Source organism: Spinacia oleracea, chromosome 2 (assembly GCF_020520425.1).
Source record: "Spinacia oleracea cultivar Varoflay chromosome 2, BTI_SOV_V1, whole genome shotgun sequence".
In the NCBI taxonomy this organism is placed as follows: Eukaryota; Viridiplantae; Streptophyta; class Magnoliopsida; order Caryophyllales; family Amaranthaceae; genus Spinacia; species Spinacia oleracea.
Genome location: NC_079488.1, coordinates 97668021 through 97681742, shown reverse-complemented (window position 1 = coordinate 97681742; position 13722 = coordinate 97668021). Strand labels below are relative to the sequence as shown.

Sequence of the window (13722 nt, the reverse complement as noted above, 5' to 3'; positions counted from 1 at the left end):
TGGAGACTTGGAATTTGGACCTTGCCAAATTTGACGAAATACGACAGCGCCGTCAACAAAGTCGGGGAGCCACACACCAATTTGGCAATTCCATCACTTTTGTTGATTATTCAACTTATTTATACCCACGTGATTTAAGCCCCTTAATTACACATGTGTGTTTCCATGCATCTACCTAGCTCTTATACTTCCTTCCGTACTAGCCTACTAGGAGTATACTTATAAACGTAAATCCATACATTCTTCCTACAACACCAAATTAACATTCATAACTCTCATTTTCATACAACCTAGCCTCATTATCTTCAAATACTTCATTCATAACTCTCATTTCACTTGATTTCGAGATTCCATTATGTCTCTTATGGCGCAAGACACCACTCCCCTAGTGTTAAACGTAACACGAGGGGTACCACAGCTTGTGTGCCCGGCTGAGCCCACGCCACGAGAGTTAAAACCACTCTCAGACATCGATGACCAAGAGGGTCTTCGATTCCAGATGCCGGGTATCATGTTCTATCGTGCTCACCCCTCTATGGAAGGTAAAGACCCAGTGAAGGTGGTTAAGGATGCATTGGCTAAGGCTCTTGTGTTTTTCTACCCATACGCCGGCCGGCTAGTAGAAGGACCTAAAAGGAAGCTCATTGTGGACTGCACAGCTGAAGGTGTGCCGTTCATTGAGGCTGAGGCAGATGCAACACTCGAGGATTTCGGTGGTGAAATTCATCCTCCATTTCCTTTGGAAGACTTGCTTTGTGACATTTCTGGTACTGATGGGATGCTTGGCACTCCCCTGCTAATAGTTCAGGTAACACGCCTTAGATGTGGTGGATTCATAGTGGCCCTTCGATCAAACCATGTCATTGCAGATGGCACCGGAACAATGCAACTAATGAATGCAGTTGGTGAAATAGGGAGAGGCTTTACCACCCCTTCTATCCTCCCTGTCTGGGACCGCCAACGCTTAATGGCTAGAGAATACCCACAAGTCAGCTTTCCTCATCCTGAGTATGATCAACATGAAGAACACATCGATCAAGGCAACTTAGTCCAACAATCATTCCTCTTTGGGAGCAATGAACTTGCGGCCCTACGCCGTCACGTCCCTCCACAAATCAAACAATTCTCCACATTTGATATCCTTAGTGCATCCCTTTGGAGGTGTCGTACCATAGCCCTTGGACTTGACCCTGAGGAGGAGGTTCGTCTACTCTTTGCCGTCAACGCCAGGACCAAGTTTAATCCACCACTTGCAAAGGGATACTACGGAAATGCATGTGCATTTCCGGCTGTTTGTGCTAAGGCAGGGGATATATGCCATAACGATATATCGTACATGTTGGAGTTGATAAGGAACGCTAAAAGAGAAGTCAACGAGGAATATATGAAGTCTATTATGGACCTTATGGTCACCAAAGAAGGATACCTTTTGCGGTGCGTCAAACCTATGTGGTGTCAGACCTTAGGCATTTGGGGTTCGCAGATGTGGATTTCGGGTGGGGAAAACCCGTTTTCGGCGGACCAGGTAGTAACGGGTCAGTAGCAGATGCAAGCTTCTTTATAAACTTTAAGAACAAGAAAGGACAAGGTATGATAATGGTTCCTATTTCTTTGCGTCCTGCAGAAATGGATGTTTTCGTAAAGGAAATGCGAGCTATGCTTGATGCTCACCCCTCAATCGTCAACTTTTACTAGTACTTTGAACTTCTAGTGCCTTGGAGCAACCGAACTATATATGCTTGTAGCATTTATTTAGATTTTTTGCAACTCTCTTGTAGTTTTAATAGATTAGGTTACATGCAATTCACCAATATTACTAAATTTATTTATTTATTATTTATTTAACATAAACATGTAAAAAAAAAAAACTAATGCAATAAAATACACTTTTTGCACAAGTGAATCGGCAAATATATATACTTCCTCCGTTCTATTTTAGTTGTAACATTTACCGTTTAATCCTAATTTTTGCAATGCAAACTCTCTTGTAGTAATAAATTACTTTCCTAGTTTCATGCCCCCGTTTTTAGATGTTATTAGGGGAAAATGTGTGTTGTTGGATATAGATGAAGTAGTTTGGTAAAGTCAATTGAAAGTTACCAAAAATAAAAATATTACAATTAAAATAAACGTTTCAAAGTAGAAATGTTGCAACTAAATAAGAACAAAAAAGTATTAAGAATAAAAAAAGTTAAAAGTAAGGACGTACGCAATATAAAGTTATTTATCTTATAGTAAGTAGTATGTAGGTTTACAGGGTCGACCTTCCTATCAAAGTCAAAGTTATACGGAGTATACCAAAGTCAAAGTTAAAGGAAAGGACCATTCATTTCTTGTAGGAAGGACCATCCATTTCTAAAGGAAATGATATTTGCCTATTTGGAGGAAATGGAGAAAATCTCTGCTCGAAACATTTTAAACATGGGCCATACTCCATAGGGGACGGGGTGTCGGGGTGGACCGCTGAACTAGACATGTGATTTGTAAAGTGAAGCAATTAGTACAATCCAGTATTTGTAAATTGTGATGTCTAAAGCTACCACAACTTGCCCAGTTATTAATTATTATCCGCAATCCACATGACAACATAGACCTTCATCAGATATTCTTGCTGCATTATGATTTAATCAACAACTCACTATGAGTTCATCCCATTTGACTCTTTCTTTTCTTTTCTTTTCTTTTTTTCTATTCCCTCCAAGTCCACACTAGTTTCGCTCAGTGTAGTGGTTGTGTAATTTGTTCTAGGTTATGATTTTTTTAAAAGTCATGTTAAAAATTAAAAAAAAAAAAAAAAGTCTAGCCTAGTCGGGGGTTTGGACATTAAACGAGCACTTTATTTATCGGCCGTTTGTTTCTAGGATTTTAGGAAAATAAAAGGGTATCAACACCTCTCATTCCCTTTTTTGTTGTTTGTTTATCCATTTCAATCATTCTCTTTACCCCCTCTCATTTCCCAATCCTCTACCTTGATCCCCCCTATCAACCTTACCCCCAAACTCCTCAACCAACTTATACACCACACCACCACCCAACTCCAACACCACAACTGTCACCCTCGCAACCATTGAAACAACCTCGAAACCAACCATCACCACCCGCAACCACTCGAAAGCAACCACCCCGAAACCAACCCCCACCCCCAAATCCAAACGTGGACACCCCGAAAATCCACCCCAGCCCTAAAAATTTGAAGAAAAAACAAATAGAATGAAAATTTAGCTTTTTTGTACTAATCATGTCTTTGAAATGGTCAAAGTCGAATATGGAGAGGTTCTCATAGTCAAATGAGACCATTTAAGCATCAAATTGTGAGAAAATAAGAGGCAGAGGGAGATGCAACAACCGTAAGATGGAAGAGAGCGACGCCGGAGGGAGCAGGAGAGGAGGCGACGCTAGAGGGAGAAGGAGAAGGGGAGGCGGCGGCGGCGGAGGGAGCAAGAGAAGGGGCAGTGGCAACACTGAATTTGGTGGAGCAATTGTGTGAGAGAAAAGTATGGAAAATGAACAAAAGCACCCCAAACAATTCATTACATTAAAGGGATTTAATTTTCGTTTCCCTTCTATCCCTTTCTAGATTTCATTTTGTTTACCCCGTGCGAACAAAACGGCCTATATTACGACACATGAAAAGTTTATCCCTAAATTGAACAAGGGATCAACTACTGATAGCAAGGGAAAAAATACAACAATCTCGCAATAAATTTATGTATGTTTAATACAAGGGTCTCTTTGTTTCAACTGACTTAATTCAGCAAAAATAAGAAGTACTTCCTCCGTTCATTTTTACTCGCAACGTTGGTCACTTTCACGCATGTCAATGCACAACTTTGATCATTAACATATTTAATTCTCTTGAAGCAAACATCATTAAAAGTTGAAATTTTGTAAATACACATTGAGACAAATCTAACAAGATCCTACGTGACTATGTTTTATCTTACACAAAAATCACCAACGATAGTCAAAGTAGAATATGTAAATGGTGTAAAAAGTCCAAACGTTGTGAGTATTAAAAAAAATAGAGGAATTACATAAATTCAAAAATAAAATAAAGATTTTTTCAGACAATTTAACACAAAAATAAGTTTAAATATGTTTAGCCAACAATAAAGAATGTTTTTGGAAATGACTACTCCTTATTTATCATAATTTTGAGTGACAGGAGACTATTTATGATACTTGGACTTACCTATATGGGTATCAGGCTATACGCCAATATGCCATATCTGGGATGAGTAAACAAGTCTGATGCAACATAAATTCCAAGAGAAACGTCTCAAAAGAAAAAACAAAACTTTCTTTTTCTTTGACAAAAGAATTTAACAAATGGACAAGATACTGGTTGTCCATATTTTTTGCTGTTACAAGCTAAACTACTCCGTATTTGTGAGACATAGGACAACAAGACAGCAGTTGCAGATAAATTAGAATGGTACTTTCACTGCACAACTATAATACTCTTACATCTTGAAGGCACCTAAACATTTGAAAAACAGCTCTATGCTTCAAAGCAGAAGGACCACCTCACTGTACTTTACCACACCCTCAACCCCAATCTCAAAGGATGGAATTTCCCTCCATGTTTCTCATTTTTACAGAATCCTCTAATTGTCCCGCCAGCAATCTACTGGCGGTCATTCAAATCTAAGTAAACTATCTTGATTGTCCGGGAAGGCGAGGACTTACAGTCTTACTGCAGGCGACATTAGCTCTCTTTGGATTGGATTATAACCCGAGCTCCTGAAGACAGCCTGTTAGGATAGTACACCAAGTGGAAAGTTAGGCAACATCAAGATGCGAACAAGAATTACTAGCAAAAAATGGGAAGGAATTGAAACTTAACTTTCTTCGATTTTAAAGATCTTCTCTTCTCTGAAGGAATTTACTCTTGTCGACGGATTCTTCCCAGAGGAAGGCTCTGATATCCTTTTACTGCTACCATTTGACGTATCATGAGATATAATACGTGATTCACTGGACACCCTAGGTTTATCTGAAATGGGCGATCTCAATGATTCAGTTTTTGGCTTGCTTATAGAGGGTTTGATGGACCTTGGAATGCATTTAGTCTTTGTGGAGGTTGCCTCTCCATTATTATCAACTGCATCCAGTTTCTTAGAAGATCTGAATGAAACCATTTGATTGTTATCACATTAGCACAACTACATTGTTATAACATGATCTTATAGCCTTTTTCACAACGTAGGCATATATAGAGATAATGTACGCAAGTATACAGGCATCAACAACTAATAACGATAATCCAAATGCAAAATCGATATTACAGCTAACGACATGCAAGTTTCCGGTAAAGGTTTGACCAAGCTATCATATCTAGTTGACTAGTACTGTGGGATTTTTACAGGAATCTACAATTGTTTTATCTTTCTACTCAGCTTTGCAACGTCTCTTTCCACTAGAGAAAATGGGGTCATCTTATATCATTTCTTACGGTCTTTAATGGTCCAGAGGTTCTGTTTCACCATCAAATCCCAGACATTCCTGATTTACTAGCCAAAAGATGGTTTCCCAACTAAGCAAGATTTACTTATGAACCAGGAAATTACATACCTAAAAGGTAGATTACTAGATTAACTCAGAGTCAATCACACAACGCAAAACTTGAGAAAGAGAATTCGGAAGTATCCAAGTACACAGCATCTACATTATGCAAGGTAAAAAGAAGTGCAGAAAGAAAAACCGCCGTATTACCTGTCAGCGTTATATGAAGAAGATCGTTTGAGAGTACGCCCATCCACTTGTTCCTTTGGCAATTTAGTCTCGACCAAGCTTCCACTGAAGTACTCCTTATCTTCCAATCTGAGACCCATTAATCTTGAGTTGTCTGACAAGCAATCAAGCTCACCTAGCATCACCGAAGTGGAGTATAGAGAAGAGGGAAATTTTGAACCAGAAAATCTTGGTCGGTATATAGGTATCAGCCCAAAACTATGATCTTTCACTGATATTGACCCACAAGAAATCAGCTGCATCAACATGGTAGATGCTTTCATTTTGTTGCCACATGGCATGTCTTCCTCTTCATGTTTTTTTAAGATATTAATTTTACTCAAATCAGACCTAATTAAAGATTCCAACGTTTCAGCCTTCTCACCAGATGAAGATGCACTTGAGGAAGTTGGTGGAGAAACAGATTTTTCACGTATCTCTGAATTCTGTTCTGTACTATTAGCATGAGTCTGGGTGTCCTCGTGGTGTTCACCATCTAAAGTCTCATCCTCTGTAGATACACCTCGAGTACAGGTTTCTTTCTGTTTAACTAGTCTCAGATTTTCCTCGGTTTGAGTTGAAGCATCAGTAGCACAATCACTCTTGGGTACCTTGTATTCCGTCAAACTTAAGGAAGTACCCCATGGAGAGTGGCTTCCTGCTCTGGACTCAGGGGAAACAGCCGAGGAACCTGAACGTTGAGATGGAGGGGATATCTCATCTTCACTAGGATGCTTTATTTCTTTGTCATCTGTGCTCATTGAAGGGGATGTATCCTCTTGGCTTCTACAACTAGGCGGTTCTGGCAATTGTTTTAAGTTGTGCATCCTGTAAACAGCTACCGGGCTAAAACGATCTGCAAAATTAAGTTCACCAACCTTCATCGATATCACTATTATTGGTATATGAAAGCCAAATTCTTCATTATCTCAATTTTGATAGTTAACAATTAACAAACACATATTGACCTTTTCCATAACAGAAAGTATACAATGGAGATGAGTCTGAATAAAAGCAAAAAAAAAGCCCAAAGTCTGAAACTTCTGATCTTCACTAACATGTCTGACCTATCATTAAAGAACTCCCTAATTCCATAGCATCACATCTTTCAGCAAGCTATTGTTAGTGAAATATTACCTGAGTTTGAATTTGAATCTTCAATAACCTCAGAACCCTTGAGAATATACTCATCTCCGTGAGCCGGAAGTATGAGATCATCTTCACAGAGATCATGCCACACAAACCCGCTCTTGTAGCTTCTGTGTTGATTCAAAGAAGCAGAATGAGTTAAGAATTCCAAAATTCAGGAACAAAGAAAAAGCTCAAAAGTTTCTAATAGTATGCTAAAAGCCTAAAAGTAAGTTCTCTTCAGTGACAAAAGTTGCCAAAGGCAATGACAATACTCCATTTTGCTTGGAGAGAAGGCATTCATTTTCAAATAATTCAAAGTATCTTTGATCAAACATATACTACTGCAATTCCTATGCATTTAAGGTGGCACAAATTTGATATAGGGATTAAAGTGAGAGCATCTTATTTTGAAAATGTTTACTATCATCGTGACAAAATGATAATAACAGGAATAAAGAGATTTCCCATAAAATCTACCTAGTACTCCTATTAAGCTAGCAAAACTGGTCAAAATCAACAATGTAAAAAAACTCATTTTTTTTATTGAAAGCATGTAAATAAACTCATCTAATTATGCTTCAAAGCACATGATTCCTTATAAGCCTTTTACTTTTTCATCTTTTGTTAAATTCCTAGACAAGCAACATGTGCAAAAGTGATACTGCATTACTACCTTTTAGAAGACCATGAGTACATTGAAGCCATGCCCCTCCCTCTCAAAATGTTAAGCCTCTCAATCACATCTGCAAACCAACATGTGCGCACACACATATCAACATCAATAAATCATATTTTCATAATAATCACTTTTTCTCCATCTAATTAGAGGATAATTAAGGAACAGTACCTCTCAAATAGAGACCCTCGGGAGAGGAGATAGGAACCTCAATGAAATGAGGATGCTCAAGCTGCCGATTTCGACACAGATAGTAAACAACCGGCACTTTACGGTTCTGTACATACTTCGGAGATCTCTCCTTCCATACTTTCGCTCTTTCCGGACTCACTTGCCTATACTTCTTCATCCTTCCTTCCATTTTCACCTTTCTCTCTCCTCCCTTCTCTCTTTCTCTCTCTCTCTAATCACAAATCCCTAACAAACTTTGATTCCAACAAAATACACCTCAGGCACGCAAATCTCACTCACCTCTGAACTTAAAATCAAAATCAAAAATAAATATTAGCCAAAGTTGCATCAAATTCTTCGAATTTTGGAACCGGAATCTACTTCTTCACCAAATATTAAGTTAACTAGTACATAAATAATTAAACATCAGGCAGAATAATGAAAATCTCGCTCACCGCTGAGCTTTAAATTCAAACTCAACAAAATATTAAGCAAAAGTAAAATCAAATTCTTCGAAATTTTTAGCGCAAATCTACTTTTTCGCCGAATTCAATAGCTAATTCATACACAAATATTAGCCAAACTAAAGCAAATCTCGCTCAATTTAAAATCACACAAGTATTAGCGAAACTAATTCCAAATTCCTCCAACTTTTTGAGCTGAAATAAACATTTCACCAATTTCAAAGCTAATTCATACAAAAACTTGATGTAATTTGCAACAGAAATTCAAAAACAAGACGAAGAAAAAAACAAAACAAAAAAAACCAAAGTGCGAACAGAAAAATCACGAATTAGAGAAATTGAAAGTTGGGAGGAGAGAGAAAGAAGGTAATGAACCTGAAAAGCGGAGTGGAAAGATGTGGAAGAAAAGAGGAGGTGGTGGTGGTTAATCGTCATGAGTACAAAAATGCGGTCCGCAGTTATTGCGGGAAAGAATCAGAGGGAACTGCAATGCACAGCAACAAAGGTGTGTCTGAAAGCTTCAGCGCTGGAGAGAGAGAGACTGGGGACTGGTATTTTGAGAGTGAAATTTGAGAATTGAGAGTGAGTGAGGAGAGAGAAAGTCAGTGACAAGAGGGACCAACCGGGGAATTAGGATTCTACCATTCCTCCGCTTTTAATTCGAGGCTTCTTTTTCTGTGAATTTTTTTCCCCGTTCCGTTGTACAGTTAGAGTTGTTAATTCTCAACCCGAATCGTTAAACCCGTTAGATTAATCCGATCATTAAGAATTCAAACTGTTAATAATTCGCGAGTTGTAATCCGAAACCTAATCAGATCCGATCCAATTAAACCCAAACCGGCTCGAAAATATTAACCCTATTAAAACCTGAAACCCGATAACAAACCGTTCTGCGGCAACCCGAACAGTTTATACCCGAACCAATTGGATCTGAAATCCGTTAATGACCCGATCCGTTTTAATCCAAACTTTTTTAACCCCAGAAAACCCCGTTAAATTCGGACTGTTTACAACCCGAATCGTTTACAACCCGAACTATAATGTAAACAGTTTAACTCAGATTGTTCAATTAGTAACCCGTTTAATCCAAATCGTTTATAAGCCGTCTATCCCCGAACTATTTACAACCGTAAAGCGCTTTATTTAATCCAAATTAAAAGTTGTACTATGTAGAACATTTTTAAAACTTAATGTCGAGATAGGAATAATCGACTTAATTCATTAACAATTGAACTTGTTTGTCTCGTTTCGTTTTTGAACCTGGTTGTCTCGTTGATGTTTAAACCAATATGAATATATGATAGACTTGTATTTACAAACTTTACAAATTTATTACTCCATAGATATTAGTTCAGCGTTATCGATTATAAATTACTAATTATTAATTATTAATTTATCTATTACTACACCCAAGTTCTCTCTTATGCTGAATGGCTCATCCCATGGGTTCTTTGCTTCAAGAAGGGGGCTTAGACAGGGTGACCCACAGTCACCCTTACTATTTGTAGTTTGTATGGAATACCTTTCCAGAATTCTGTTAAAACTGGGACAGGAGAGTGACTTCAAGTTTCATCCTAGGTGCAAATCAACAAAACTCACCCATCTGTGTTTTGCTGATGACCTTATTCTCTGTTGCAAAGGGGAGCTAGCCTCCATTTCTATGCTTCTGCAGTGTTTCAAATTGTTCTCAGACACTTCTGGTTTGAAGGCTAATGTTCAAAAATCAGCTATTTATTGTGCTGGTATGCAGCAAGGGGTGATAGACCAAGTTGTTGAGCTGTCTGGTTTCACAATTGGTTCTTTCCCTTTCAGATACTTAGGTGTCCCAATCTACTTCAAGAGAATAACTAATGCTGATTGTGAGTGCCTTGTGGACAAAATGCTGGCCAGAATCAAAATCTGGAGTTCTAGAAATCTCTCTTTTGCTGGAAGGATTACTCTGATTAATGTTGTGCTTATGAGCATTCACTCTTACTGGGCTCAGGTGTTTGTGTTGCCTAAACATGTGTTACACACAGTGGAGTCAATCTGTAGAGCCTTTCTATGGCAAGGTACCTATTTTAGCTCTAAACCAGGATATGTAGCTTGGGGAAGAGTATGTTCTGAGAAGAAAGAAGGGGGGTTAGGGATCAGAAATGTTCAGATATGGAATATTGTTGCACTGGGGAAGTATGTCTAGGCTATTGCTAAAAAACAGGATTCTTTGTGGGTGAGATGGGTGAATGCCATCTATATTAAAGGGGGGAATTGGTGGGAGTATCAGCCAAGGGCTGATAGTGGTTGGTATTGGAGAAAGATTTGTGAAGTTAAGGACACTTTAAAACTGCATTATGATGAGAGTGCTATATGTGCTATGCCTATTTATTCAGTAAAAAAGGTCTATCAGCAATTACTTCAGCACACTCAGCATGTATCTTGGTGTAGTGCAGTCTGGAATAGATCATCTATTCCAAAAACCAGAGTCATTTGCTGGTTGATGTTACAAGGTAGACTTCAGACAAGAACCAGATTGTGTAAGTTTGGGGTGTGTGATACTACAAGTTGCCTTTTCTGTGACAGTCATGAGGAGACTCATGTGCATCTGTTTTTTGACTGTCTATACAGTAGGAAGTGTCTTTTGGAGGTTAAGCAATGGCTGGAAATTCCAGTGAACATTGTTAGATATATGGTTTTGATGAGATGGATACACTGGAAGAGTAGAGGATGCAAATTTCAGAAGCATGTCATGTATGCTGCTATTAATGCAACAGTTTACACAATATGGAGAGCTAGAAATGAGGTTCTTTGGAACCAAAAGCTTCCTACTGTAACTCATACAGTTAGATTTGTACAGCAAAGTGTAATAGATAGAATGCAGCAATTAGGGATTCCCAGAATCAGTAGTAGGATTGGTGGCAGAGTAAAATGCTTGTATAGCTTGGGTCTTTCACATGACTGCTGTCATGTTTTTTGGTAGGGGATAAGCTCTCTGAAAGCTTATCCTAGGTTGTAAATTGGTTCAACTTTTTTGCTAATGAAGCTAATCTTACTTATCAAATTTTTTTTTATTAATTTATCAATAAATGCTTCATTAATGCAAAGTGATAAATTTTATTAGTAACTAGTTCATCGTTATCGATTATTAAACTAAGTCATGTACGATATGCTCACTAATTCTGCTGGTCTTAAATTTTTAACACTTTTAAAAGTTAGTTATCGCCTTTGTCCCCTAAATAAGGCATCGATATCATAATTTGTAAACGTATTGAAACTTGCTATTTTAGTAGTAAGTCGATATTGTTTATAACTTTGAACCGAATTGACCTGACTCGAAGAACAACTAGCTACGCATTTCGATCATCCTGATACTGATTTATCCACAAAGTATGAACCCAAGCCGATAAGAACTGAATTGATAAGAACTCAGACCTATAAGAACCTAAACCCAGCGTAACCCAGGTAAACCTATTCAACCCATCCCATTTCAGAATGTTATCAGATGAACCAGGCCCGATATGATCTGAACCTGTTACAACCTGGCTAAACCCGCTTCCAACCTGTCGAGTTCCAACCTGACTCGACCCGACTATAACCTGACCCGATCTGACTCGAACCTGTTACAACGATATGTCGATATCTACCAATGCGAACCGAAATGACCCATTATTTTTTCAACCCGACCTGATCGCACTCGATTGCCAAATGAACTCGTTTTAACTCGAACCGATGAACCCAACCCAAACTCGACCCCTTTGCCCGAATTGACACCCCTAGTTATACTCTTGTTCCCTTTCTAGAATTTCACTAAATAAAAATTACTAATAAAATTTAATATTTTCAAAATAAACAATGATATAAATTTAGCAAAAGTCGCGACATGAAGGGCTCATGTCTCTCTTCTATAAATGAGGCTCATACACGACTCGTCTAACTTTTCATGTGTCACCTCGTGCCAACTTTATAAAATGATCTCTATGTAATGCCAATGGCCCATCGACGTGTCTTTTGTATCGTGTCAGGCCAATTTTTGTCAGGCTCGAACAACCCATGTGATAGCCCGCTCTATGCCCATCTCCAGGGTTCTAGTTTCACACTCCGTAAAATATTGTCATAAAATATCAAATGATACATTGACTGATAGACATGTATTGACCTACTTCTCTCGTCCCTAAACACAGTTTTTAGAACAATCCTTTATAATTACTCATCTTTGCTTAGAAATAAGCTACTCGTGTTACGTAATAAATAGGATATAACAAGATCATACACACTAACACAAATTGGTGGAATTAATGAGAACTAATGTTGTGACCTTGTCCAGGCCCATCAATTATGACTTTGAAATAGCTCAAACATAGACTTATATAAATAGACTGACTAACATGAGATAAGTGTTGATTCATTTTTTTTTTCCCTTTAACCTACAAAAAGACATCCTACCTACTTACCAGCTTACCTAGTAACACTGGGCTTATCAATAAATTACAATATTTTGAAACAAGCAGTATCAGAGGTAATACCCCTTCCTTAGAGTTCCCCTAGTAGGATGAATTTTTTTGACCGAGTAATGAAATAACTAATCCTTACACGAGTACAAGTATACAGTGCGACCTAGTTTTGGTTGTTTAGGTTCCTTTTTATATTCTTTTATTTTGGGGGAAGCAATCCGTTTACATCATTTGGTTCTTTTGTCATTTTGGTTTCTGTTATTTATATTTTTTTTCGCGCTTTAAGTTGAAGATGAAATTCCATTTTCTCAAAGCTGTGGTTTACTTTTGGTAAACATCACTCTCTAATTCTTTTTAGACTTTTAAATAAAGTCCACTACTGGTCTTCTGAAACTTTTTGAAAAGCGCGAGGCCTAAGTGTACCAGGCTACCAGTATCTGATGCTTCTGATTCCACGTGGTAAAAATAATTATGTCAAATAACTCCCTCCGTTTTGGTCTCACTTTTGTAATTTTTCACTGTTTAGAATCCGTACCTTTTTTTTTCCACCATTAAAGAACCTTAAAGAATAAAATATGAAGTTAATATCCCCGGGTGCTAATGCCACCAAGGCCTAAACACTGTAATCAGCGTCTAGATAAATACACTGTTGTCAAAAGAGCAATATGGAAAACTACTTGATTTATACTCCGTAGTGAAACATTCTGTCACGAACTCGAGCACAACAATAGCAGAATACGTCACTATTCCCTCCGATATTTTTAATTGCATCACTTGAATATACCCACTTAACAACGTACAATTGACCATTAAATATCTACGATTTTCTATTTGTGAAAATTTAAAAATATAAAATTTGATATTATGATAATATGCATTCTGACTAATCCAACAACATTTTACATAAAAACATTAATTATTATACATTGGTAAAAAGTTCAAGTCAAACTTAGTATATTAATCACCAAAGCCAAAATGACGCAATTATTTTAAAAAAAAGAGTAAAGGAGGGAGTACTCCGGAACTCCCTATTAGAGCCATTTAAAACCATCGGTTGCCCCACCTGCCATTTATCTGCATGCTGCTGCTTCTGGTTCTCATTCTACCTCTGCTTCTGCTA

General features: G+C 37.8%; 1 protein-coding gene and 1 pseudogene across 2 annotated transcripts; one reads left to right on the top strand and one right to left on the bottom strand.

The window, feature by feature from the left end:
- Positions 1-267: 267 nt before the first annotated feature.
- Positions 268-1872, top strand: LOC130467114 (benzyl alcohol O-benzoyltransferase-like; annotated as a pseudogene).
- A 2407-nt stretch (positions 1873-4279) lies between these two features.
- Positions 4280-8818, bottom strand: LOC110787967 (protein SOSEKI 3). Of its 2 annotated transcripts, none has more exons than XM_056837421.1 (7): positions 8551-8818; positions 7712-8018; positions 7538-7607; positions 6871-6992; positions 5716-6589; positions 4848-5127; positions 4280-4756 (listed from the first exon to the last, which is right to left on the bottom strand). In XM_056837421.1, the coding sequence occupies exons 2-7, from the start codon at positions 7899-7901 to the stop codon at positions 4709-4711; spliced, it is 1584 nt and encodes a 527-aa protein (XP_056693399.1). In that variant the 5' UTR covers positions 7902-8018; positions 8551-8818; the 3' UTR covers positions 4280-4708. The 2 variants fall into 2 exon arrangements, with proteins under 2 accessions (XP_056693399.1, XP_056693400.1); XM_056837422.1 differs by having other exon boundaries at positions 4280-4754; positions 4847-5127; positions 7712-8013.
- Between the last annotated feature and the right edge of the window lie 4904 nt (positions 8819-13722).

Bases quoted from the DNA above. Each gene is read 5' to 3' on its own strand.
- LOC110787967 (XM_056837421.1), bottom strand. From the start codon at position 7,901: ATGGAAGGAAGGATGAAGAAGTATAGGCAAGTGAGTCCGGAAAGAGCG. The intron at 6,590-6,870 runs GTAATATTTCAC...TTAATTTTGCAG, and splicing joins AGATTCAAATTCAAACTCAG to ATCGTTTTAGCCCGGTAGCT. The intron at 4,757-4,847 runs AGTTAAGTTTCA...TACTATCCTAAC, and splicing joins AGATCTTTAAAATCGAAGAA to AGGCTGTCTTCAGGAGCTCG.